At 46.4% G+C, this 25993-nt stretch overlaps 1 protein-coding gene across 1 annotated transcript in view; it reads left to right on the top strand.

Moving 5' to 3' along the window:
* CSMD2 (CUB and Sushi multiple domains 2) overlaps positions 1–25993 on the top strand; it is a 553689-nt gene that overhangs the window by 234204 nt on the left and 293492 nt on the right. The window contains exons 7-10 of the mRNA XM_040455784.1: positions 6756–6833; positions 11843–11930; positions 12639–12763; positions 22009–22130. Coding sequence (XP_040311718.1) covers positions 6756–6833; positions 11843–11930; positions 12639–12763; positions 22009–22130 — 413 coding nt within the window. The remainder of the gene's footprint in view (positions 1–6755; positions 6834–11842; positions 11931–12638; positions 12764–22008; positions 22131–25993) is intronic.

Genomic DNA, 25993 nt, shown 5'->3' with positions numbered 1-25993 from the left:
TGAGCCTGAACTGAAAACATCCTGAACATAAAATACGGCACCCCTCACCTCACCTGCTTTCAAGTGTAACTACTTCCTTTGCCAGGAAATGAATTCAAAGCACATATTCTTCTAACAGTTGGTCATTCATCCACTCAGTCATCAGACTCTTCAAGGGAACTGTGTGCTGGCCTCTGTCAGTCACAGGACATAGACATAGGAGTTCGGGGGACAAATAGCTGGGAGAACAGGACATGATGTTGCAGTGTGATACGGGTTTCAACACACGTCTGAACCAAGTCTTGTGAGGGCAGTGACTTCTCCTCAAGGTGTAGACACAACCACAGAGAGGAGATGGCTGTTGACTCAGGCCTTTACCAATGAGAGGTAGCCACACAGAGAAGAGGGGAAAAGATGTGCCAGGTAGAGAAAACGGCATTGCCAAGGCCACTGAAACCAACGACCGATGGCCATAGGGATTCCTTTAAACATCTTTCTTCTGGTCGTTTTCTCCAGCTGGCTTCTCAGAAGTTGCTTGTGAAGACCACCCTGCAGCCCATTAACAATGGCAAAGCACTATTCTAGAAATTAGAACATGCCCCTGCCTGCCACCTACCATGCTGGGGTCCTTTTCTTCTTCAGGAATTCTAGTGGCCATGAGTTTTGCTGTGATTAACCAAGAGGCCACACCAGCAGCAGCCAACAAAGTACTTCTCCGAACCTTTAGTTGCTTTGTACATCTTACAACCTGTGGCTGCACTGATGAAAACATTACCCAGCATAGTGCATAACCAGCTTCTGAGGAACTGTGCATAATTCTCTTAACTATCCATATCTTTCAACACCTGCATTCTTGGCAGTGGTCACTGCTGGAATTTTGAGTGTTCTTTCATTGTTCCTGTAGCAATTTTTTGCTCTTCATTAGCGGGAGCAGTGAATTCAGGCCTAGAAGGCACCAAAGCAAAGCACCCAGGCGGTGCCTTTTTCAGCAGCAGGTCTTGTATCATCCAGTGCACCTGTGACTGTTTCTCTTCCTTCCCTTCCACGTCCCTTTTCCCGGCAGCCTTCAGCACAGCTATGCCATCTGAAGCAAAAGCCAGGTGTCCCTTGAACTTTTCTTTTCCATGATCACCAGTAGTGATTCCTTGAACATTTCTCATTTTGAATCTTGTCACCTTTCCCTCGTAAGAATGTGGCATCATCTTCAGTTACAATAACCTCTCCAACCTTTCGTAAGTCATTGAAGCAAAATAGCTTAAAAATTCAGAGTCCGGCTCTCTTTTCCAAACACCACACCATCAATAGCAGCAGCTTTGTGGGTTCCTTCTGTGACGCTAGAACTTGGAGCTTGGGCTCCTTTAACCTGAAAGTCAGCTTTATCCTGTTCTAAAAGAGTGTACTGAGAGCATTGTCGGCAGTCATAACCAAAGATTTCCACTGGGCAGTGGAAGTTTCAAGAGTGGGTACCATGGGCCGGATGGTGGAAATCCTAAGCATCCTGGAATTTCCACTTCTGAACTTTGGATGTATTATTCAAGTAAGGAGATTATGGAATCTTAGTTGAATTCTGTGCCTCCGATTCCTGATTAATCATTCAGGGTTTTCCTGCCCTATATTGTGGGAATGCTCTTTGAACTTTCGTGATCACATTAGAAATGATGCTGCCAATTTGTCTGCCTCCATCTGCAGAAACTGTAGCAAACTGAGCAGTATCTTCAGAAATTATCACAGCTTTCGGCTCTCCCTAAGTTCAGCCGTAATAGCATCAACATGCGACATCACACCTTTTCTGATTTCCACCGGATTAACAGCTTTGCTAATCTTCTTGAAGCCTTCCATGACCATGGACGTGCCAGTACAGTAGCAGCAATGGTGCTCCCAAGCCTCACTCTTTGTGTGTTGGCAACATCCTGGTCAAAGCTGGCACAGTAGTTTTATATTTATCCTTCAGGTCAACTGACCTCGCAACAGACACCTCAACTTTTGTGACATCGAGGCTTCCCCAGCTCTGTTCCGTATCACTGCTCTTCCCACTGTTGTTTTCCATAGTCTGTACCTTGAAGCATTAGATCTTGGGCATCTGCAGCAAATCTTACATCTTTGGCATAGATCTGAGTGAGATGAGGATCCAGTGTGCTAGATACTGACTTCATCTAGCAGAGAACTGTGAGTAATGCAAGCATTTGTGCAGGGCTGGTGGCCAAGCAGGAGGCAGGCCCTCAATGATGAGGGAGGGGCAGAGTGCAAGATGCATACCCACCAAGTTTTCTAAGGGAAAAACCAGATTCCAGTTTTGAGGAGCTCATGCCCTACAACATTTTGGGGAATGGTTTACAGAGAGTGAATAAAATCCAAGCAAAAAAGAGTGAGTTTAGAATCCTGAAAGAAAGATATACATTGGAAATTTTTTCTAAGGTTGGTTGAACTGGGTGTGGTGAAGGAACAGGTGTGGGGAGATGAACGGATGGTCCAGCCATCAGGACAGCCAAGTGGTGGGCAAAGGGGAGTGATCGGGGTTAGTGCAGGGGCTCCCCCCTTGTGAAGGGAAGTCTGGCTTCACAGGGGCGAGAAGAAGCTGCAGGTTCCATTTGCTTCATGATTCCCAGAGCCTTGGAGACAGGCTGAGCACCTCCCCTCCTCCACTAACAGGTCCTTGTCTCCTGCTAGCTCAGCCCAATAACTCATGCTGCAGACTAGAGAGGCATTTGTATTGCCAGATTCTTCTAGCTAAATGTGTACCATGTGTCCCGCTAACCTTTACAACAGCGGGGAAATGTCTTGTAATTAACCAGAATATAAAGGATGAATGGAGCAGCCTGGCAGTCTCCTGTAGTCATTATCATTCGGAGGAGATGAATGTACCTAGTAAGATTTCCATCAACCAGTTAAAGCCAGCACTCTTCTCTGGGAGCCCTGACTTTGTTCACATACAGTGAAAAAGCGTGTACAAGTGTGAATTCTATTTTGTATGTGTTTGTAGCCGTGTGTACACGAGTACACAAATGTGTTGTTGAGGGCATGCCCTTGTAGACGCGAATGTGTACGTGTGCACGGATATATGTGCAAGCATGTGTTCATCGGGGGTATGCGTTCAAGTGTAGCCAGCCCCGGGGTTCCATTTTATCTGCAGTGCGTCAACAGATGCAGAATGGTTACAGAATCCATTTTAGAGACTGGAGCTCCAGTGTAATATCCTTGGCACTAGACTAGTGGGCGCTCCATGAATGAATGAATGAATGAATGAATGGACAAACGAACAATGTGAATGAATACATGCCAGAAATTCTGTAGGTCCTTGCTACTTTATCCTTCATTTTTTATGTCTGTCAGTAGTGTACTGTGGAGATCTAGAGGGAGGACCGCTCTTGTTCTCTGATGCTTCGTACCTGGTCTACCCAGCTAGTTCTTTGTTGAGCCATTTTGTGGCCGGCTTCCCATGGTGTTCCTTTTTCCCTGATCACTCACCATCTACTTGGTCAAACTGTTTAAAAGACAAATTGGCTATGTATCATTCAGGGTGTGGCCACTTCCTTGGGTTTGCTCGAAAACTGAGACCCCAACATACGGAGGTGATTTCTTGATGCTAACATCTCCAGTGATGTGGATCTTGCCCAGGGCTGAGCCCCAACCAAGGACACTTTCCTGACCCATTCGTCAGCTCCTAAGATGGTGTGGGCCCACTGTATGGGCTCCCCTCCCCAGAACCTGGGCCTGGGCCAGCTGGACCTGGACATACATTTTCTAGAGACTCCATTGTTGGTGTGAGGAATCCTGTCCAGAGAGAACGGCCCCTGCTTTCCCTAGGCTTGTGTGTGGTGCACACAGACAGCATGGGCGACACAGCTTTGAGACCAGCTCAGAGGAGTAAGTGCTCACAAAGTTTATGTGTAAATTAAGAAGCTCCCTGAAGCTTTCCAGTTTCCTTTTTGTTCACTTTTTCTTGCCACTGTAACAAGTTCCATCCTGTGGTAGGTAGAAGGAAGGAAACAAGGGAGGACAGGAGCTCCTTCCTGCTTGGGAGGATGATGACATTATCCACTGCTAACTGTTGCTCCAGGTGTATAAAGCACTGACCAGTCTGGTTACCCAGCCCATCTTGGAGAGGACTAAGTAGAAAGGGTGGGCACAGAAATTGGAAGGATTCCTTCTGGAGCCTCTTCCTGAGTGCACCCATGAGAAGAGAGGAAGAAGGGCTCCCTCTTAGCCACCCCTTCATGTCCACATACACCTCACGCTCCCCCTTCAGCAGCTGCAAGGAAAACTCAAGTAGCATTTGGTGCTGGGAATGGCATTCCTGGTGCACTGGTCCCTCCTCAGCTCCCTTCCTCCAGAGAACACTAGAACGTGAAACGAGGCTATTGGAAAGACTCTCACCTCCTTGTTGGCCAGGTGCCTGGAGCCATCTGCACAGACCTCACCTTGAGTAGGAAGCACTGAGTCATGGAGGCCCCTCTCCCCACCCCAGCCCCAGTGCTGGGACATCTGGGAGAAGAACTTGAACTATCCCTACAGTACTGGGACCAGTCCTGTTCTCTTAGGGATGACTGAATCAGAGGAATTTCCCCCCTGCTGCACTGTATTAGCTAGGCTTGAATAATGCATGTTTCCCTACTAATACCCTCTGTTTGATAATGGGTCCACGTTAGTGTTCATTGGAAATTTTCCTGCTGGATACACATGGAGAGTAATGCACATTTATAAAAAGGGTTTGAATGCACGTTGGGAAGCAGTGACTCTGTGGTGGTAACTGAATTTGATCAGGCATTCAGCTTAGCAGCTTGCCAGGGGACAAACCCTTGGGGAAACTTCGTGATGCAGGCAGAGCTGGAGGCTGTCCGGGACTGAGAGATGGGCTCCTGCATGCCTGATCATTGTGGGCTTTAGTTTCAGGACTGGCATGTTACCTTGTATGCAGAGTGAGTACCTGAGTTTTCTGGGCCTGAGCTGGGGCAGGGAAGAGATTCTGGAGGCTAACGGGGCCCCTTAGGGGATTGCCCTGGGGCCAGGTCACGAGAGAAGATGCTAAGGTTCAGCCAAGAACACAGCTGCCTCCTGGCTGTGTGACCTATAGCAAATCACTTGAGCCACCCTAAGCCACAATTTTATTATCCATCAAGTAGGTATAGTAACCACGGGTCAAGGCTGTTGAACATATAAGGAGCACACAAAATGATTATCGAGGGCCCACCATGTACCAGGCTCTATTCCAGGCATTGAGGATACACCAGTGAACAAAAGACAAAAATCCTTGCCTTCACGGAACTTACGCTGCAATGCGGGGTGACAAAAAATCATGAAGTAAATGAGCCAGTGTGTTAGAAAGTTAGGGAGATAAAGTAGCGAATGGTGCAGGGGAGCTGGGGTGCGATGTAATTGTGAACAGTGGTCAGAGAAGGTCTCTGAGGAACTGGTGTTTGCACAAAGACTTCCAGGAAAAAGAGGAAGAGAGTCGTGAAGATACCCTCAGAGAAGAGCATTTTAGGGAACTAGCAGGCTGAAGCAGGAACATGCCTGACATATTTTTGGAACACCAGGGAGGCCTGTGTGGCTGGAGAAGAGTGATTGAGGTTGAAGATAAGGTCGGAGAGGTGCTGGGAGGGCAGATTGGTCTGTGAAGGCCACTCAAAAGACTCTGGCTTTTTTTATACGAGAGGCAAGTTGCAGCTGTAGAGTTTTGAGTGAGATGTAATATGGTCTGACTTATGTATTAAAAGGATCCCTCTGGCTCTTGTGTTGAGAATAGACTATGTAGGGCGGGGAAGATGGGAGGTCACGGCAACCAGGGGAGATGTACCAGAGACCTGGAGCAGGGTGGTCGATGTGGAAATTGCACTTGGGATATACTTGGAAGGGTTTGATGGATCCTGATAGATCGTTAGTGGGTGTGGGGGAAATAGACAAGTCAAGGATGCTCATACAAGTAGAGAACTTGAAAGGCATTTAGCCCAGGGTCCGACACATAGGAAGTGCCTGGTCACAGTTGCCACTACCATTGCTGGTACCCATCTGAGAGGGGCTGGGTCACCTGGCAGGGGCCAGCTGGGAGGTGGCATGGGGGTCTGGGGCACATGCACCAAGCAGTATAACTGAAGATAGGATGAAGCCCTTAGAGGCCGGCAGAATGCCTTGGGGAATGGGGGCAGTCAGACACAAAGGAAGTAGACAGATTCAGAGGAATGGCCTGGGAACTGTGCACTTTGGGCTCTGGTGCTTTTTCTGTGCTATGTAGCAGACTCCCGATGAGCTGTGGACTGGACTTAGATATGGGATCAAAATCCCATTCGGTCATGGGGCCACCACCTGGATGAGCCAGGCACCATCCCCCAGTGACCTCCAGGACTCAGCTTCCCCTGGCCACAGTAGGTCGGCCAGTATAGGCTGGGCTCGACAAAGCTGATTGGCTCTGCTCCCCATGTTCCTCACCCTCCTGGGACCAGCCCTGTCTTCTCCCAGTGATGGCAGGGATGTGAGAGGGCAAGCCTGATCTGGCAGGCAATTTTCAAGCCTTCAGGCACGTCAGGACCTCCAAAATCCCAATGGCCAAACCCAAAGTCAACGTATGAGGAAATAGACTCCATCTTTTTAATGGAAAGAACTATAAAGTCACATTGCAAAGGGTGTGGATACAGGGAGGGTGACAATTTGGTATGTCCTCACCCAGAGCTACTTCTGGCTCTGACCCGCCCAAGCCAAGAGAGAGGGGATCATTCTAGAAGGACCCCATCCCCAGTCACAGATAACAACTTCAACTGTTTTTCCTCTTACCTCCTCTCTAGTCAAGAAGCAAATTGAGTTGAAGTCTCGAGGTGTGAAGCTGATGCCCAGCAAAGATAACAGCCAGAAGACATCTGTGTGTAAGTGTCTGCCTGCCGAGCCTCTCACTTGGGGGTCAGACCTGCTGGCGCTGTGACCGCGGGGAAGCCAGATGATGCTGGAATGATTTCCCTTCAATCCTGCCTCCTTCTGTCCTGGGTTCTGCACATGGATATGCTGACCTATGGGCCAGTGAGCAGCCCCAGGGTCTGTCCTTTGCCTTCTCCTCCCCCTCCTCTCCCCACTTCCCTCCTTCCTCCTCTTTCTCCCTCACTTCCCATTGTAACTGCCGTCCAGGGAGTCATTACTGCTACATTTCTCTCTTTATTTTTCCTTTTGATCACTTCCACCTGCTAAGACAGTCCTCTTTCTGTTCCTTGCCTGGGAGTCAGTCACCCCCAGCTGGGATCTTGGAGGCTGCAGGGGCCCAAGTCCAGCTCCCAGGGCAAGACCCTGCACCAGGGTCCCTGGATCTGGCAGGGCAAAGAGCCGGCTAGAGGGTAGGCTCCTGTGCTCAAGCCTGTGGGGCAGTGCTGGGGTCTCTGTGCTTGGCCATGGGAAGATTTTGTCTATGGGAACATGTTTCTGCTATTGGTGTTTGAAAGATAAAATCCCAATGGCTGGGGAATGGGCTGGAATGTCACCCTGGAAACAACGGATTAGAGCCTGTGCTAATGGGCTCTTAGACTAGAGCATAAGAAGGGGTTCAGGAAGGTTCTGGGCCACCCCAGAAGGCCGGACGTGAAAGCACTGGAGGTTTTCCAAAGAATCCAGTTTTGTTCGAAGGTGAGTGTAGAGAGTTTCCCCTGGCCTGGGACCCCCCAGAAGACTGGCCTTCTTCTGCTCTACCTCCTCTGCCCTTCCTTTGCCTTTCTGCGTCTCTCTCCCTCCATTCCCCTCCCTCCTTCTTCTGCATCCTCTCTGCTGTCCGCTCCTTCTGTTTCTCCCCTTAGTCTTAACCTCCTTTCACCTCACCTCTACATGCTTCCTTGCCTTGAGGTGCTGGAAGTACTTCCTGAGAGGGATGGAGAGCAGCCGGTGGTGGCTCCAGAGCTGTGTGCAGATGTGGGCAGGGAGCAGGGGCGGGGGCGGGGGTGGGGGGAGAAGCTGCGACCGAACTGGGCCTGGCTGTGGCATTTTCTCTGGTCTTTCAAGTCTCCACTCTCTGTCTCTGGGGACCATCAGCTCCTAGCATTCTGGCCTTGATGGCAGAGGGCAGCCAGGAGCCCTGCTTCTGTGGTGGGCTAGAGGAGCAGGGGAAGGGGGTGCGGAGAGCCAAGGGTTAGGCCAGGAGTCTGCAGAGCAGGCTCCAGCCACGGCCCTGGCCCTCACAGGCTCATTGTTTCTGTAGCCACAGGAGAGCACACGAACTGAGGTCAGCATGAGTTCATTTCAGACTTTGCCCCAGAGCCAGAAGCAAACTTCAGGGAAATGGCCCAGAGTTTGGAGAGCAGGTTTTTATCCCAGTGTGTTTTCAGGTGACTGTGGTACCCCAGGCACTGGCGTCTCAGGTTCCAAATCTGTGAAATGGGATGCAAAACCTTACCCTCCCTTCTTCCCAAGGGTGCTGTCGGATCTCACATGGGCCATCTTGACCTAGGACTTAAAGAGGTCTGTGAACTAGCTAAAAACTACATGTGATATTGTGAGTGCATTTGCGGGGGGCGGGGGGCAGGGCATGCTTTTCAGTAGCTACTCAGAGGTGCCGGAAGCTCTCTCAGAAAGATGAAGAAATCTTACTCTAACGAAATAATGCAGAAACTCTGGAAAAAAAAAAATACACTTCTCTCTACTACAAGACACTGGTCTCCGTTCTAAGATTTCCTCGGGGAGGGATGGGCACACAGCTCAGCTGCCAAGGAGGCACCACCAAATGTCTGCAGGTGTCCCGCCCTTTGTGTTCTGCCCACATTCCCTATGGACAGATGTCCTGAACTTCAGGCGAAGAGTGGGCCCCACTTACCTATCCTTGACCCCGCTTGCTGCCTTCACGAGGCGGTCCGTGGGCACCACCGACCCCCGGCCACAGCCATGACTGCCCATGTGTCCATGTCTCCTTCCCTTTGGGTGGGAGGCATGGCTGTTCTGAGTGTTGTGGGTTTGGGGGGTAAGGTCCACTTTCCCTTCTCTTCCATCCCTCTATAGCCAACAGTGAATCAATAAGCAGCTGGTTTTGAATAGGCGGGGGAGGCTGGGATTAAGGGAAGAGAGGAGAAAGCCCTCTTGATGCCATAACTCAGTAAAGTGTTCATTGAGATTTACCTTTGCCTGTTTCCTGGGGAGCCTGGAAGTTCTTGCTCTCAGTCCTCCCAGGAAGACAGGGCCTCAGGGGCGGGGGGTGTGAGCACTTACCCCTGGGCTGGTTCCTTCCAGGATAGTGCCCGAGCCTTACTTCCAGGGGGCGGTTTAAGGAGTGGGGGGGCAGTGTTGGCTGCGCATGTGCAGGGCTGTGGTTGGGTACGTGCGTACTGCTGTGGCCTCTCCTCTCTGGTCCAGCTGCATCCCCATCCCAAAGCCTTTGCTCTGTCTGCTCCCTGGGTGGTTTGAGTACCGAGTGATAGGGCAGGAAACTGCTGTACCGTGTTAATGTGCTACCGGCTGGGCACGGTTCCCATGTGGTGGGCGCCGGGGACTTTGGGATGGGTGTGGTCTGTGGGCAGGGGTGAGTGGGCCAAGCCTGAGGAAGGCAAATGCTTAGCTGACAAGTCCTCAGTACCGGGTGGATCTCGGTGAGGCTGGCTTAGATAAAGCACACGCGCAGCTCAGGACTGACATCCTCATCTTCTTAAAACAGAGCCTTTCTGCCTCCCTGGGGATCCCAGAGGACCCGTTGTCTCCTTCCTTCCTATTGTTTGCAGAACACCGAGGCTCCGGGTAGCAGGAGCTTGCTCTGGGTTTGGAGACCGCACTTCCATCTTATTATCCCAGCCTGGAGGGTCCTGGACAGGAAAGTTTTGGAAGGAGAGGCTTAGCAAGGAAGGGGATGGTATAGGGCTAGTGCCCGCTGGGAGTGGCTGGCTTTACCCTGGCCCTATGGAATGTTGGAGAAGGGGAGGCTGCCCGAGAGGCCCTGAGCTCAATGTCAAACGGCCAGGAAGACACCGGGAGTCTGGCTTGTGTACAGTCTGTCCAGATCCCCAGGTCCCCTTGGCCAGCCACACCCTGCGGTACCTGGAGGTTTGAACGGGGTCTACACCAGCCTTCTAACTGTAGAAATGAGCTCCGAACTCAGTGAGTCTAAGATGGGGCTTCACAGGTCCCCAGGTGAAGAAATCCCTTGCTCCCTCCCCCCACGAGTTAGTCTTCCATGACCCCTGGTTATTCTTTCTTCACCACGTCCACTCCCATCCCTTCACGTCAGTCCCCACCGCCAGGCACAACACTCCCCCGCTTGTCCCACAGGAACCGGCATCCCCCTGAGCATCCTACTGTGCCCTTCCCCCTCAGGACTCTTCAGTGGCTCCCCATCACTTTTAGGATCAGACTCTAACCCCTGAAAAGTCTGACCTCTGAAGCGTCACCCCCCACCCTTCCACGTCACTCAACGCCCTCTCTCCTATTCTGGCCACACTGGGCAACCCTCACGTTTGTTTCCATGTCCTCGCTTCACCCTTCATGCTCCTCTGTTTGTCTGAACTGCCATTCCTCTGTCGCCATGTGTTCAAATCCTGCTGTCTCAGAGGATCCATGTTAAATGGCACCTCTACTAGGCAGCTTTCCATTCTTTTCAGCAACAGAAGATGGGTCTTCCCTTTCAATCTCCCTGTGGCTGCCACTTTCATCACTTCCCCATCGTGGTTCTGCAGTTTGTTTCTATTTCACATCTTCACTTGGCTGGGAGCTCCTTGAGGACAGTGGTCATCTCTGACATCTGACCGTTGCATCTCCTGTGGTATCTAAATTAGGGTCTTGTACACACTAGGTGCTCAATTAATGCTTGCTGTGCACTCATGTGCGGGAATGAGTGAGTGGGTGAGTGGGTGAGGACTGGAGCCGTTGCTCATATTGTGGGGCATTGAGTGGGTAGGAGGCACACGAGCCAACTCAGAGAATGTCGCTGCAGACCCCCCGTCATCTCTGTCTTGAGGGTGCTGTTGGGATCATGGGATTGGCGAGGCCTTGAACGGAAGTCCTCTGGCCAAGCTGTGTGCCTGGCCCCAGCTCCTGGTCATCCCGAAAGCCAGGAATCCAGGGGTGTGAGAGAGTTCCAGCCTCATGAGTATGAGCATCTCGAGAACAGTAAGCCAGCAGGGGCTGAAGGGTTTCTACCCTGTCCACTGGAGACAGGAGAAAACTGTGTGTATCCGCCGCCCCTGACCAGGCTTCTCCTTTGGCAGAGATGACTTTGCACATGGTTGTGTAAACAGAACTCGGGTGCTGGCAAGTGTGAGAGCATCGCACCATCTGCCAGAGCCACCGCCGGGGCCATCTCCGCTGGTGCCCTTGGCCGGTGGCGTCGGACAGGGGGTGCTCTGGTTATTGCTTACTCAGCTTGAGAAGGCGTCTGATGGGAAGAGCTTTCTTGGCAGAAATATCCACTTTTGAGCTAAAGTCCCTGCTTTAAACCTCAGACTGCAGCTTTCTCGTACATTCTTTACCGTTCCTGATCACACATCCACCTTTTATTTAACTTTCTTTGAGTCATTTCTCCATTGGGGGCTGAGGTTGGGGGTGATCATCCCATCTAGAGTCACCACCCCTGGATCCGAAGCACAGGGTGAGGAGGTCACCGGGGGCTGAGGGCCGTCCACCTCTGGTCGCTGGGGTGGGATGAGGGAACGGGGTGGTTGCCGGTCTGGGGTGCCTGCCTCTGATCCCAAATGCTCTTGATGAATTTCACTTGGACTTGGCTCGCAAAGGAATTTGTCAAAAGCACCTCCCCACCTTACATGCTCGTAAAACCTGAGCCCAGGAGACCCCACAGCCCCACACAGCCGCACGGAGCAGGGCCTCATTCTGTCTCTGTGTCCACCCCCCACCCTGAGCCACTGCCCTAGCTGTGCCTTCCTGTGATTACCCATCTCTGTTTGTGCTGTTTTTTGCCTTGTAGTAACTCAGGTTGGTGTGTCCCAAGGGCATAATATGTGTCCAGACCCTGGCATACCTGAAAGGGGCAAAAGACTAGGCTCGGATTTCAGGTAAGACCTGTTCTGGAACTTTCTGACTGCAAGAAGGGTGGGTGGCCTGGTTTGGGGGTGGGGGAGACAGGGGCTGATCTTCTTAGAGGTACAAAGCAGAGGACAGTGTGGATTCAGGAACAGACACTTTCTGAGGAAGAACCGTGGCCTCTGGCATTCTTTCCTGGGCCAGTCCTGGGAAGACTGCCTGTAGCCTTAAGGAGAAGGGAAGGGCCACAGCCTGCCAGCGTTAGCCAGCACACCTATCCCTGGGGTACAAGAACTGCCCTCATCAGTAATGATGTGATAGCAGGCAGCTTATGTCTCCCATAATCTGGAGATCCAGGGGCCCAAGATGGTGCATCTTGCAGAGTTTCTAATAATCAAGGCATCTTCCCATAATCCTCCATTTTCATTAACGTGTATGGGTATCATCCACCCACTCTTAGCTGTCCTAATTGGTACTTATCTTAGAGCATGACTGTTTTGCTCAAAAGTCACCTTTTAACTCAATCCTAAAACCATTAAATGGTCCAAAAAAAAAAAAAAAAGACGATAAGGAGCAGATGTTCCTTTCAATGGAGACTTTAAGTGATGAAACAGCGGAGTAGAGATTAAAGGCCAGAGGAGAAATCACGTTCGGTGTGGTACTTCTCTGTGGAAACGGGAAGCACTTGGGTGGGCCCGGCAGGCCCAGGGCTGAGCTCACAGACACGCCTTGTCTCCCAGGTTAGGATCCAGCGTCCAGTTCACCTGCAGCGAGGGCTATGACCTGCAAGGGTCCAAGCGGATCACCTGTATGAAAGTGAGCGACATGTTTGCGGCCTGGAGCGACCACAGGCCAGTTTGCCGAGGTGAGGGCACCCTGGGAAAGGGAGGCTGGCCAGGAGCTGGGCTGCGTGTGCAGGATGGAGCCCAGCTCCTGGTCCCTGAGGTCCAGGCTCTCATCCAGACGGGCCCGCCTCACACTCAGTGCTCCCCAGGCCTTGGGCTCTGGGTTCATTGGCTAATTAACTTACTACATTTAGTTAGCATCTTCTCATATCACGGCCTGTACTAGGATCGGGAGATACAGAGGTGGGGACGAGAGACATGGCCCCTGCCCTGCATGGACCTTACAGTCTAATGGGGAAGACCCATTGTCGCAGGTTGCTAACTCGTTGCACAAAGACATCACAGCTATACCTAGATGGGAAGGGAGGTCACCTTGTATGATGCCACCCCGAATCTCTTCATTATAACACATACACACCCCAAACCCTCCTTCTCAATGCCTTTGTTTCTTTCTACATACTCAGCAATAAACAGACCTATCAACTCTAGAAGAATGCTCTTAGCGAGGAAGGAGCAATGTGGACCATGATATCAGAACACTTCTCCGTGGGAATCTTCTAACCCCACACACATGGTCGTCGTGTTCTCAAACGCCCTGCCACCCACATCCTCAGCTATCACATGGACTGAGGCTGGCCTGGCCTAGCCCCCATCCCCCAAATCTTAAAATAGTATCCTGAACGTTTTCCTTCACTGGGACAGGACAGCAGCTGCCTGTGTGGTAGAGAAGCCCCTGGCCTCATCCCCCAGGACAACATTAGCTGGCTTTTAATTTTTACTCTCTGTGTGCATCTCTCTTTTGTTTGTGCACATGACTGGAGATGGGTTCCTGGCGCAAGAGTAAGCAGCCTCTCTGGAGTTTGTGAACAAAGCCAACAGTTGCTCTTTTTTTATTATTATTTATTTATTTATTTGTTTTAAGAGAGAAAGAGAGCACAAGTGAGTGAGGGACAGAGAGAGAGAGAGAGGGAGACAGGGAGAGAGAACACAGGGCCCAGAATGGGGCTTGAGCTCACCCGAAGTGAGGCTTATGCTCACCTGATGTGGGGCTCAAACTCACACACGGTGAGATCATGACCTGAGCCAAAGTCATCTGCTTAACCGACTGAGCCACCCAGGTGCCCCAACAGTTGCACTTTTGAGTGCCCCTTTGGAAAAGGAGGTGCACCGCCCACCATAAAGTTATATTTTGGATCCTTCCTAGTTTGAGAAGGAGATGCTTTGCCTCTCTCCAGGCTTATATACCAGGATGAAATTTATGCACAGAAAGGGATCCAGGAGAAAGGGCTTGGGGTAGAGCTGAGACCCACTTCCTTTTTTTCACGTGTTGATGAGTAATCTTGGAAGAGGGTCATGAAAACCCCCTTGAAATAAGCCTTAAATGTATTAATTCTCACTCAAGTTTGAGGCAGCCATGAGCCACAATTAATAATGTACTGATCTTGGCTATATTATCTCAACGATTCCACTTAGCTAAGATATTTTTAAAAGCAAACCAAAGAAGAATCGTTAGGTATAACTCTCAGCTTTGCCACCAGCTAGCCATGGGCAATTTGGCAAATCATCTATTTTCCCTGAGCTTATTTTCTTACCTGTAACTGTAGATGATGGTACCTACCCTGCCCATCTTGTGTTAATGTGGTCAGATGGAGTTGTGGATATGGAAACATCGAATGAATCGAGAAGAGCTTGACAAGGAAATGAACATCCTCACTCTGGAACACCAGCTCTATAGGGCAAGGACTTTTGTTTTGTTCACTTGCCTTGAACAGGGCTTGGCACATAGTAGGTGTTCCATAACATATGCTGAATGGATGATTGAATTAATGAATAATCAGATAGCAAACACTCCATTTCCAGGGAGCCAAGAAACCAGCTGTATAGAGAGGCATAGAGTTATCAAGTCTGAGGACCAAGGGAACCTTGGCCAATCTGTTCTTTCAAAACTCCTTTTGAGGAGCCAGAATAACAATGCCTTTAGGCAGTAGTGGAATCTGATCTCTCCCAAGACCTTTTCATTGGTGAACGACTATTCTCTTAGTAACAGTGGTAGTTTACATGACTTTGCCCGGGGTAGGGAAGGGCTGGTGTTTCAGAAGGAAGTTCACAGTCGAGTGGTCCACTTATCTTTTTCTCCAGACATGTTGTGTGGCCCACTCAGGTCATCTCCAGTGATTTTGACACACTGGACTCTAAATTTTCCACCACACTGTTAACTGAGCTTTTGCCTAAACTTTACACATCCGTTCTCATTTCCTACTCTGCCCCTGGGAAGCGGAGGAAAATCATGGAAAACAAAGCCAGTCAGAACTGCATTCAAATCCAGCCATCACCACTTTTTAGCTGGGTGTCCTTGAACTAGTTTCCTCTCCTCTCTGAATCCCCTGCCACCCCGCCCCCCCCCCACCCCGCTCTCTTTCTGCTAAAAGGCAAGGATTATAGACCATGACTCCATGGCATTACCGTGAGGACTAGAGGAGGTGGTGGCTTTGAAAGCACTCCCTGGGAGATGATCCTGGTGTGCCTGCGAGGCTTGTGCACACTAGTGTTTAGTTTCAGTTTAGTTTCAGCGGCTGAGTTCTGTCTGCACACAGCTTCCCCCGGCCTGGGAGCACACCCGCAGCCTCTACGGTTCACAGATTTTTAGAAGCCTCTTCCCTCACGGTCTTGGCCAATCTTCCTGCAATCACACAGCTCGGGAGGCACACAGACTTTGATGTAGATCACAACTCTGCTGCATTAGCTTGCTGGCCCTGGGCAGGTTCCTGCATCATTTTTAGCCACAGGGCCCTCACTTGTGAATTAAGAAAACAAAACCTCCTCTCCCTAGTGATGGCGAAATTTAAACAAGCCATTTTATGGAAGGTGACCAGCACCCACTGTGGTGGAGAGGGGATTCTCAGCCCAGGTTAGAATGCCACTACCCCCTCCTGTTTTCTCTCTCCAGGGTCATTGGAAAGCAGGAAGAGATAGGCAGACCCTCCTGGGTTTGGACTTGGATGGCCTCCCCTCCGGCTTTCCTGAAGGCCAAGGGCTGAGACAGATATCAGATTCAAGGGTTCCTCTTATTTTGGCCGTTTTGAAAGTTTTTCCTTTAAAAAAAATTTCTTGTTTTTAATTAGTTAGAATTACTATCATAATTGTAATATTTTGTTGAAGTTTAAGTGAACCCCACTTTAAGAATAAAAAGGGACAAAACTCTTTGAATTCCAGGATAGCTCCACTAATAAGCAGGTTATCAAAAAGATCATATTCTAAAGAGGATTCACCACTAATAACAGTGGTATTATTTTTCCTCTAATGCATTTAAAATATGATTTGATTTTAAATATTCATTTTCCACACAATTAATTCTACTAAAACATGGGGCCTGGCAAATAATAGGTTCTCAACAAATGTTGAAGGATGACCTGAATGAACCGGTGATTGAAATGAATGAGCAATATAGGACTGTGCCCTCATTTTGAAATCTGAAATTAGGTATTCACAGCTTTTTCTTTTCTTTCAGTCCCACCAAAGAAATAAGTTCCCAAAAAAAAAAAAAAAAGAAGAAGAAGTTTCTAATTTGACTCCTAGACAAGTTTGATCATCCAAAGTACACCGAGGTCAACGTGAAACCTACTCATTCTCTTCAGCCCCAGATAGAGGCGGGGTCATAAAATATAGAGCTCGTAGGACTTATTTTACATACAGAGCCCAATATTTAAAAATAAGCTTTTGCAGAAGCCTAATAAATAAAACAGATACAAATGGAGCTTCTTCCATTGAAGTAGGGGAAGGGGATTTGGGGCTTCCCCTTCCCTCTGAGCAGCCTCTAGGCTACCTCAGAGGGACCCTGAGGCTCTAGGGAACACTGTTTGTAAGCCACTAATAGAGTGAAGAGGACCAAATTGACAACCAGGAGACCTGGAGGCCTGGTTTCTTGTGACTACAAATCGGTGTTGACAGAGAATAGGAACTGAGTACCAGCCCCAGATGAGACACAGTTAGTGAGCCATAGAGTAGACACTTGACAGAAAACCATACATTATTTTTTTTCCTGTGTGGGAAAGTCAATTATTTGCTGTACAAATATATATGTATGTACATACATATATATTTACACATACTTGCGTATCTGTTTAGAAAAAAAAAGCCTTTTTGGTGGACAGAACACCTGACTCAAGACTCAGAGACCTAAGTACAAGTTGCAGCCTTGCTGTTAACATACCATATGGCACAGGGAAAATGACCAAAATGCTCTGAATCATCTCCCTCATTCTCAGAAGATGGGAGTGGAAGATGGGAGTGAAATGTGGGAAAAATGGCACAAATCGGCAGAATTAAATGCCATGAAAATTAACAGGTGGCTGTCTTCCTTCTTGGTGGCCTTCACTGGACCAGCTTCTCAGGCCCACTCCTTAAACACTAATGTTGTTCAGAATTCTGTTTTCATCCCCTCTTCTCTTGTCCCCTCCCCTCTCTCTCCTCTACCACTCCTACCCCTACCTTCCTCTCCTCTCCTTTGTAGTTATTACCCCTAGGTGATGTACTGACTGTGCCAGAATATATGTATATATACATATATATATATATATATATATATATATGTATGTATATATATATTCGTACATATGTGTGTATATATATATATTCGTACATATGTGTGTATATATATATATATTAATGATAAAGCTCCCATTTATTACACCATTTATACTTGTATAAAGCATTGCAGTATGCATTTTTCATAATTTATTTGTGAAGAAAGTGGAAATATCCATATTTTATGTTTAGCTCAAGCTTAGAATGGTCAACCTTCTTGCCCAAGGTAATAAAGCTAATGGGTTGAGCTGTGATTCAAATCCTGACACCAAAGTCTCTATCCTACTTGAAAATGGCACCTGGACATCCTTTGGAGTCAGTATACTGGATGGAACCACATAGAAGAACACCCTCTTCCCCCACTTTTTAGTAACTTTTATTATGATTTAATTGTAAACTCACAGACAATTTTCCGGAAATGTGCAAATGTACATTCTTTACCCAGATTTAGACAACTAATTTTGAGGAGTTGATGAACAAGAAGGAGGCTGAGAAGGATCAGTCAGAGAGGTAAGAGAAGAGCAAAGAGGCAACACAGAAGCCAACAAATGTGAGTTTCACAAAGAGAGAAGGAGCTGTAGGGTCAGATTCTCCAGAGAGGTCAAATGTAGCAAAGACCAGAAACCAACGCATAGGGTTAAGTGGCTCAACTGAGTGGCAAATGTTTGAAGTTGCCTCCGTGAGACATTGTCAAAGAAGAACACAGATAAGGGAGAGGGCTAACTTGCACTGAAGTTTCAATTACCATGGAAACCATGAATCTACATGGTAGAATTCATCAATGGCAGATATAAGACTATTGAGGGTGTAAGAGTATTGAGGTCCAGACTGGGTAGTGAAGGAAGGGCCAGGTACGGATCAGTAGGCAGGGAGAAATGAGGGAGCCAGAGGGCTGGAGGGGCCTATGTTAGGACAACAGGAGCACTGAAACCTAGTAACTCTGCTGCATATAGAGGCGACAGGGGAAAGAATGGAATGATGGAGTTTAAGATCTCACAGGTGGACTCTCCTAAGTCCCAGAACAGCAGGCCCTGGCTACGCTAATGGACATGGTTGACCTTGGGCAGGGACACCAGATCTCATGAGGAGGGGCTGGCCTCTGAAAGGTGAAGGAGCCATCTCTCTGTTGAAATCTGAAGGGAAGAAGTAGATGAGCACATAAGCAGACAAGAGTGCAGATTTGGGGGCTGAGAGAGAGGCTATGCCCACCAGATGTCCTCTGTTTCATCCACAGAGGCTAAAGCAAGGTCATCAACTGATAGTGTGGGGAGGCTAGGGGAAGGGTGAGAGGTATGGGGGCATGTAGAAGGCTTAAGTCTTTGAGAAGAGTGTAGAGCTAATGGCAGAGTCACCGGGCAATATCTAGGATTTTTGGGGTGGGTAATCATGAATTAATAGTGGTATCAATCTTCCTATTCATGTGCCTTTCCTTTAGCAAAGATCTGTTGTATGGGGACAGGGCCTGGAGAATGTAGGTTGAGAGTTCATCCATGATTGCTGTCATCCAGGCTGATAAAAGGAAAAAGGAGCAAGAGACTTTGGTGGGTCTGTAAGAAAATGATCATAATGGTGGACCGTGGAATCAAAGTTAGATAAGGACAGAAGAGAGGATGGGGAACTTATGGCTAAAGAGAAAATGTTGGTGTCTGTGGGGTGAGATCTCAGTGAAGATCAGAGGAGAGTTTCTTAGGGGGTCCAGCAAACATTTGCGAAAGGAAATACTGGGGGGTGGGAGAAAGCTCTCCACTGCAGAGGGCTGCAGGGGAAACACCAGCCTGGGGAGAAGGAGACAGGCTTCAGTCAAGGCAGGAGGTAGATGGGAGGTTTCGAATGATGTTGCAGCTACCAGTCAGGGTTTGTTTGCCTTGGAATTGGTGCTGGGAACCTGGTTTGAGAGGCCTGGGGAAAGGGCAGAAAGGAAGGTCAGTAGCAGGAGAGGTGGGGCAAGGCAGCATGGAATAGGGTGGGAATAAGATTTGGGGAGAAGACCGAAGATCAGAGGCACTAGCATCTGGAGTAGCTCCCTTTCTGGTGCCTAGTTGTTTCAGTGCCAGAATTGGCTCTGGATCCTGGTGGTATCTCCCTAAGCTCCCCTAAGCTCCCCTGGGTTGCTATCTGTATAGCTTAGGCATGAAACGTCCTGGAGAAGTCTCTCATAGAAGTTATCCAGAAGAACATTTGATAGGAAAAGGCAGATAGAGAAACACAAACATGTGTTTATTCATTTATTCAGACCTTGTCCAAACACCTACCATTTTGCCAGCCTGTGTGGGTGGCATCGATGAGCTGTCCCATTTGTCAGTGGGATCCCAGGGTCTGGCTGCTCAGGGGGATGTCTGTCTGTCCACAGACCCCCTGACCCTATCCAGACAGCAGAGGGGAAAAGTGCTCTATTCTGAACCTATCTTCAGGTGCCCCGTGTTAACTGTCTGCACATTGTAATATTTAAGCCCTTCAAGCCCCTTAAAGTGGTAAATGCCTTTTTGACCTGTTCTCTCTAATGATCTTCAGCATGTTTCAACAGAATGCAAACACATCTAATTTTCAGAAACAAGTACAGGATAAATTGAGTCTGAAGCTGAGGGCTTTTGAGGCAACAAAAACTGACTTTCCAGAGGAGGTATAAATGGTGCTTGCTAGTGGATCTGTAGGGATTTCCTGTAGGGCTAGGGTTCTAAAGCCCCAGGTCCTCTTTGCAAGGGTGGGTGGGATCATGGTTTTGGTTTTGATGGTCTTCTTCTAATTTGGATAGTAATGAATCCTATGTAAAGAAACCGAGGAAAGTAGGAAAAAGATCTTTGGCCTTGAGAAAGGAATGAACATGGCATCAGGAGTCCGACAGTCCCCTTTGTTGAATTTTGATGATGTCCCAGGATCTGAATGAGTCTTCACATCCAGTATCTCATCTAATTTCATCCTCACCATGCCTTGATGAGGTGGTATCACTAGCCCCATTTTACAGATGAAGTAGGATCAGAGAGGCTTTCCAACCTAACCAGGCTTAACCAACCGGCAAATGGATTTAAAATCCAGAAGGCTAAGCTGGTAAACTCCACAGCCTGTGCTCTCCTCCTCATGGTGGGCTGCCTTCAGGCCCAGTTGTATCGAGTACAGTCTGCGAATCTAAGAGTTTCCCAGCACAGAGTTACAGGCACAGTCAGATGTACATGAAGGGAATGGAGTAAAGGGTTCCCCTAGGGCTTTGTTCAAACTTGACTCAACCGCCATCGGAGCTCATGAGAGAGAAGATCCTTCAGGTGCAAGACCAGGGTGAGCCACCAGAAGGAACATCCTTGCTGAAGGCACTGAACTCATAGAGAAGGAGCAATTCTGAACCATGGCCACTTACAGATCACCCTCTGGCAGCATTCGCTCCACTTGATTGTAGCTGTTTTCATACCTATTTCCTCCACTTGCCAGTGGCCCTTCCGAGAGAAGGAGTTGTGTCCTAGATATTTTTCTCTCCCCACACTCTGCCTGGCCTATAATAGGCACTCAATAAGTGTTGGAATGAGTGAGTGCAGGAATGAGTGCATGAAATGAGCAGATTAAATATGTCCAGGGGCTGTGGAACCTGCGTCCCAGGCCCTGGAAGGAAGGCTTTCCTGGGAAAGGTTTATCATGGCCGTTATCCACATGCAGAGAGGAGCCCTAGGATATTTTGCCCCATCAGAGGAAACCAGGTTTGACACCACTTTCATTTTATATACTTAAGCTTGTTGAATTTGCCCACTATTTCTTTACTGTTAGGCACTTTGCCTACAATTAGGATAAATTGCCATGTGGGCAGCAACAGAACAGACTCATAGAACTCTTTATTAAAATAGCTGAGCGCTAACATTGAAGAATGATGTGGCCAGAACCAAAGAACACGTTTTTAAAGGAGGCAAACACCTAGGTACAATGTAGTACCTTAACTGTTATCAATCACTACTTAATCTAATTAGTTTAGAAGCTATTTTAAAGAGCTTAATTAGATTAAGCTGTGATTGATAACACTTTATATCTACTTGAGTAGAGCACTTCTTCTAATTCACCTTGAATCTTTATGCTTCCAGTCAAAAGCCTGTTTCAGACATGTGCTGAGTGTGGGGAAGGAGTTGGGAAGTACTTGATTAGCACTGAAATCACTCTGGGTGCCCAGCGCCAGGCTGAACTGGGGGCCTTGGCAGAGTCCTTGGGTGCAGACATTCTGAGACCTCATGGGGTGGCCTTGACAGGGACATCCTGAGATTCTACTTCAAAGAGGCTGAGAGCAAATGGGGACACACAGACAGGTCAGCAGCGCAAGGGGTGAGCCGCTTAGCAGGCCCATAGGTGCCTGGGGCCTACCTGGCTTTAAGTCAACATGGGGAGTACTAGTCCATACCCTCTTGGGAGAGACGAACTGCGCAATCACAGTAGGGTCAGGCTAGGGAGGCTTGCCTAGCCTGACCATGGAAGCTCATCATTGTCTCCAGAGCAGCAGGTGAGGACACGTGGGGCCTGCCCCTACCCCCATGTTCCTGGAACTGTGACTTTCCTTTGAGCCTGCTGAAAACTGGGGAAGGAAATAGGAAGCAGGTTATATTTGGGGAGGGGCTGTATAGACTTCAGGCTCTTCTGGCTCCAAGTAGGAGGTGGGGACGGGAACTAGATCTAGTCTAAACTAAGATGCTTGCCTTTCATCTCCTCTCTGCAGCCCGCATGTGTGATGCCCACCTTCGAGGCCCCTCAGGCATCATCACCTCCCCCAATTTCCCTATTCAGTATGACAACAATGCACACTGTGTGTGGATCATCACAGCACTCAACCCTGCCAAGGTAAGGCTGCCGGGGGAGGATGGGAAGTGTCCCATGGGCAGGGCCGGGCTGGGAACAGTTGGTCTACAAGGGGTTTCAAGCCTAGAACTTGCTTGTGGTAGATTCTCTGCAGGCAGTTCCTAAAAACTGTTTTTATTAAATATCAAGGAGTAAAATGCATAATTGTAAAATATGAGTAAAATATAAAGAGCATCAATACAACCAACAACTGCATAGTCATCTCCCAACTTAACAAAAACCAGAGTTACCTTAGTGATTCATGTCCCTTACCAATCTCATTCCATTCCCTATCCCTCAGGTACCTTGACTGTGTACTTGTTATTCCTCTGCTTTTCTTTATAGTTTGCATGTCAGTGTGTATCCTTAAAAAACATTGTTTAGTGAGCAAGCATTTGGACTTTGTATAAACATAATCATGTTGTATGTATTCTTAATCAACTTGGCTCAAAATTGTGTCTCTAAGATTTATCTATGTTGGTGTGTGTACTTCTGAACCGCTGTATACATCTCTTCATATGTTTATTTCACATTTAGTTTTTTCCTGTGCAATGCCCTTTGTCCTCATAAATTTTACAAGTATCTGGCCAAAATCCACAAAATAACCTGTTTGAATCTGTATTTTAATTATGACAAAACTACAGATGAACTCGAGAAGAACTGATATCTTTATGATACTGAGTCTTCCAGTCCATGAGTATGGTACATCTGTTTCCGTAGGGCTTCTTTAATGGCTGTCAATAAACTTGTGTAATTTTTTTTACACAAAAAAATTTTTAATCTGTTTACCTCTAGGTAGCTTTATTTATTGTTACTATTGTAAATCATATCTTTTAAAATTTCATTTTATCCCTAGTTGTTTCTAGTGTTTAGAAATACTATTAATTTTTATTCTTTGATTTTTTTTTTAACATAGCAACTTTTATAATAATTTATCTGGGAATTATTTGGGATATCTACAAAGGACAAAGAATGATGGTTTCATTTCTTCCTTTCTAATGTTTATACCTTCTATTTTTCTTTTTCTTGCCCTAATGTATAATATCAATCCTGCAGTATAATATCAGTCATTGTGATTGATGGGCACACTTGTCATTGTTTGATGTTAAATAGAATGTTTTTATTTTATCATTAAGTATGACGTTTGCTGAAGTTTTTTTTAATTTTTAGTTTCTTTCTTACCCTAGCTTTCTAAGCACTTTTATTGTGAATGAGTGTAGAGTTTTATCAAGCACCTTTCTATATCTATTGATACAATCATGATTTGCTCCTTAATTTTCTTAGGGTGGTGAATGACATTGGTTGATTTGTCTAATATTAAACCAACCTTGCATTCCTGGGATAAACTCAAGTTGGTCTTTTAGTATTATTGTTAAAAATGCCTGATTTGCTAATATTTTGTTTGGTAATTTGCTTCTGTTTTGTTAGTGAGATTGGCCTTTGTTTTTCATATTAACCTTGCCAGGTTTTTTTCATCAAGATACTGTTAGCCTTATAAAATGATTTGGCAAGTGTATCCTCTCTTTCTGTCCTGTGAAGTTATTAGCAAAGATTGGAATAACTTCTGCCCTGGAAGTTCTGTGGAGCTTTTCAGCAGAACTATCTGGGTTTGGTGTTCCTTTGTTGGAAGATTTCAAACTATAGATTTAATACTTTTAATGACCAAAGGACTATTGGGATTTTTTTTCTTCAGTCCCTTTTAGTAAGTTTTCAAACTTATTGGTCATAAAGTTGTGCATACTATCTCTTACTATATATATTTTATTCCCTCTTTTATTTCTAATTTTGTATCTTTTTAAATCAATATTGCCAGAGGTTTCACATTTTTTATTCTTTGCAAATAACCAGTTTTGGTTCCGTTAATATTTCTTTTGATGTATTTATTTTTTACTTCACCAATTTCTTTCCTCCTGTTATATTTGGGTTTATTCTGTTATTCCTGTATTTAGCATGTTAATTTTGATGCTTAATTCATTATTTTTCAAACTTATTTAAGCATCTAAGACTATACATTTCCCCCTGAGAACTATTTTGGCTACATTCCCACAGGGTTTTATATGTTGTATTTCTATTATACTTTAGTTAAGAATATTTTCCAACTCTATTATTCTTTTATCTTTTAACCATGAATTTTTTAGAAATATTTCTTAATTTTCAAGTAAAGGATTTTTCTAACTGTCCTTTTGTTAGTGATTCTAAAGCTCATGGTCAGAGACCATTGTAATTGAATCATTTGAAGTCTATTGAGACATGCTTTTGGATCAGAAATGTCATTTTTCACATATATTCTTGGCGTGCTTAAAAAATAAACTGTATTTTGTAGTTTTTGTGTTCTAATATCTTCGTTACATAACCCTGTTAATTGTGCTTATATCTTTTATATCTTCATTGGTTTTGTCTTCTTGATCAGTCAACTGCAGAAGAAGGCATATTAAAATCTCCCACTATGATAGTAGTTTGCCTATTTTTCCTTGAAGTTCTGTCAGTTTCTGCTTTATATATTTTGAGACTGTGTTATTGGACATGCAAGTTGAGAATTATATATCTTGCTGATGAATTGAACTTTTTCAAAAATAGTTATATAATTACTCTCTTTACCTATAGTAATGTTTTTTACTTTAAAACTTTCCCCCCACGCTATCCATCAAGCTTTTTGTTGTTGTTGTTGTTGTTGTTGTTGTTGTTGTTGTTGTTGCTGCTGTTGTTGTTTTTGGTCAGGGGGAGGGTCGTTTAACAAATCTTTTCTGTTCTCTTGTTTTCAACTTTTTTACTTCCTTATGCTTTATGTGTGTCTTCTGTATAGCTGGATTTTTAAAAATCCACTCTAACAATTCATCTTTCAGCTAGAAAAGTTAGACCATTTAAATTATACTGTCACTTCTATTTTTTAGAGTTACCCAAGACATATTAATTTGCACACTTAATAAAAGCTAATGTAAATAGTAATTTTATGTTCCTCTTGTAAAGTGAGAGGTCTTAGAGGATTTTAATTACTCCCTCCCAATTCATACTCTATGGTGTGTATTCTCATGTTGCCTTTCTTTTCCTCACAAGTCATGATTATTCTTGTTTAATAAAACTAATGTCCATTTAGATTTACTTGCACATTTACCACTTTGTTCACTATTCCTTCTTGTGTATCTAGTCCTTCTCTTTGGAATTTCTTTCTGTCCAACGTCCATGCTTTAGAATTTATTTTCCTGTTGATGACAAAATTTCATAGTTCTTGTTTGTCTTAAAATGTCTGCTCTCCCCTTGTTCTTGAAAGAACATTGGTATTCACTAAGTATTTGATTCTTGGTTGATAATCATATTCTCTCTGCACATGGAAGTATTTCAATATCTTCTAGCTCCCATTGTGGCTGTAAGCTTATTGTCATCCCTTTGTATGATATTCTTCTCACTGCTTTTATGGTCTGTTCCTTGTCTTTATTGTTCTGCAGTTTCATAATCAAGTGTCTAGTTGTGGATATCTTGGTATTTATCCTGCTTGACTTCATTAAGCTCTTGAATCTATGGATTGTTATCTTTCATTGATTTGGGAAAATTTTTAGCCATTGTCTTTTCAACTGTTTTCTCTCCTTTATGCTCTCTCTATCCTGCTCCTGAAATCTGGCAAAGCATATTAATCTTTCTCACCCCATCTTCTATGTTTTATAACTTTTACCATTTTTTAAAAATTTAAAAAAAAATTTTTTTTAGTATTTTTGAGTGAGAGAAGTAGATAGAGTACAAGCAGGGGAGGGGCAGAGAGAGAGGAAGACACAGAATATGAAGCAGGCTCCAGGCTCTGAGCTGTCAGCACAGAGCCCGACACAGGGCTTGAACTGCAAGATCATGACCCAAGCTGAAGTCAGATAGCTAAT

This window comes from Herpailurus yagouaroundi, unplaced genomic scaffold (assembly GCF_014898765.1).
Source record: "Herpailurus yagouaroundi ecotype Mexico unplaced genomic scaffold, PumYag 77, whole genome shotgun sequence".
Taxonomy (NCBI): Eukaryota; Metazoa; Chordata; class Mammalia; order Carnivora; family Felidae; genus Herpailurus; species Herpailurus yagouaroundi.
This window is presented reverse-complemented; position numbering and strand designations above follow the sequence as displayed.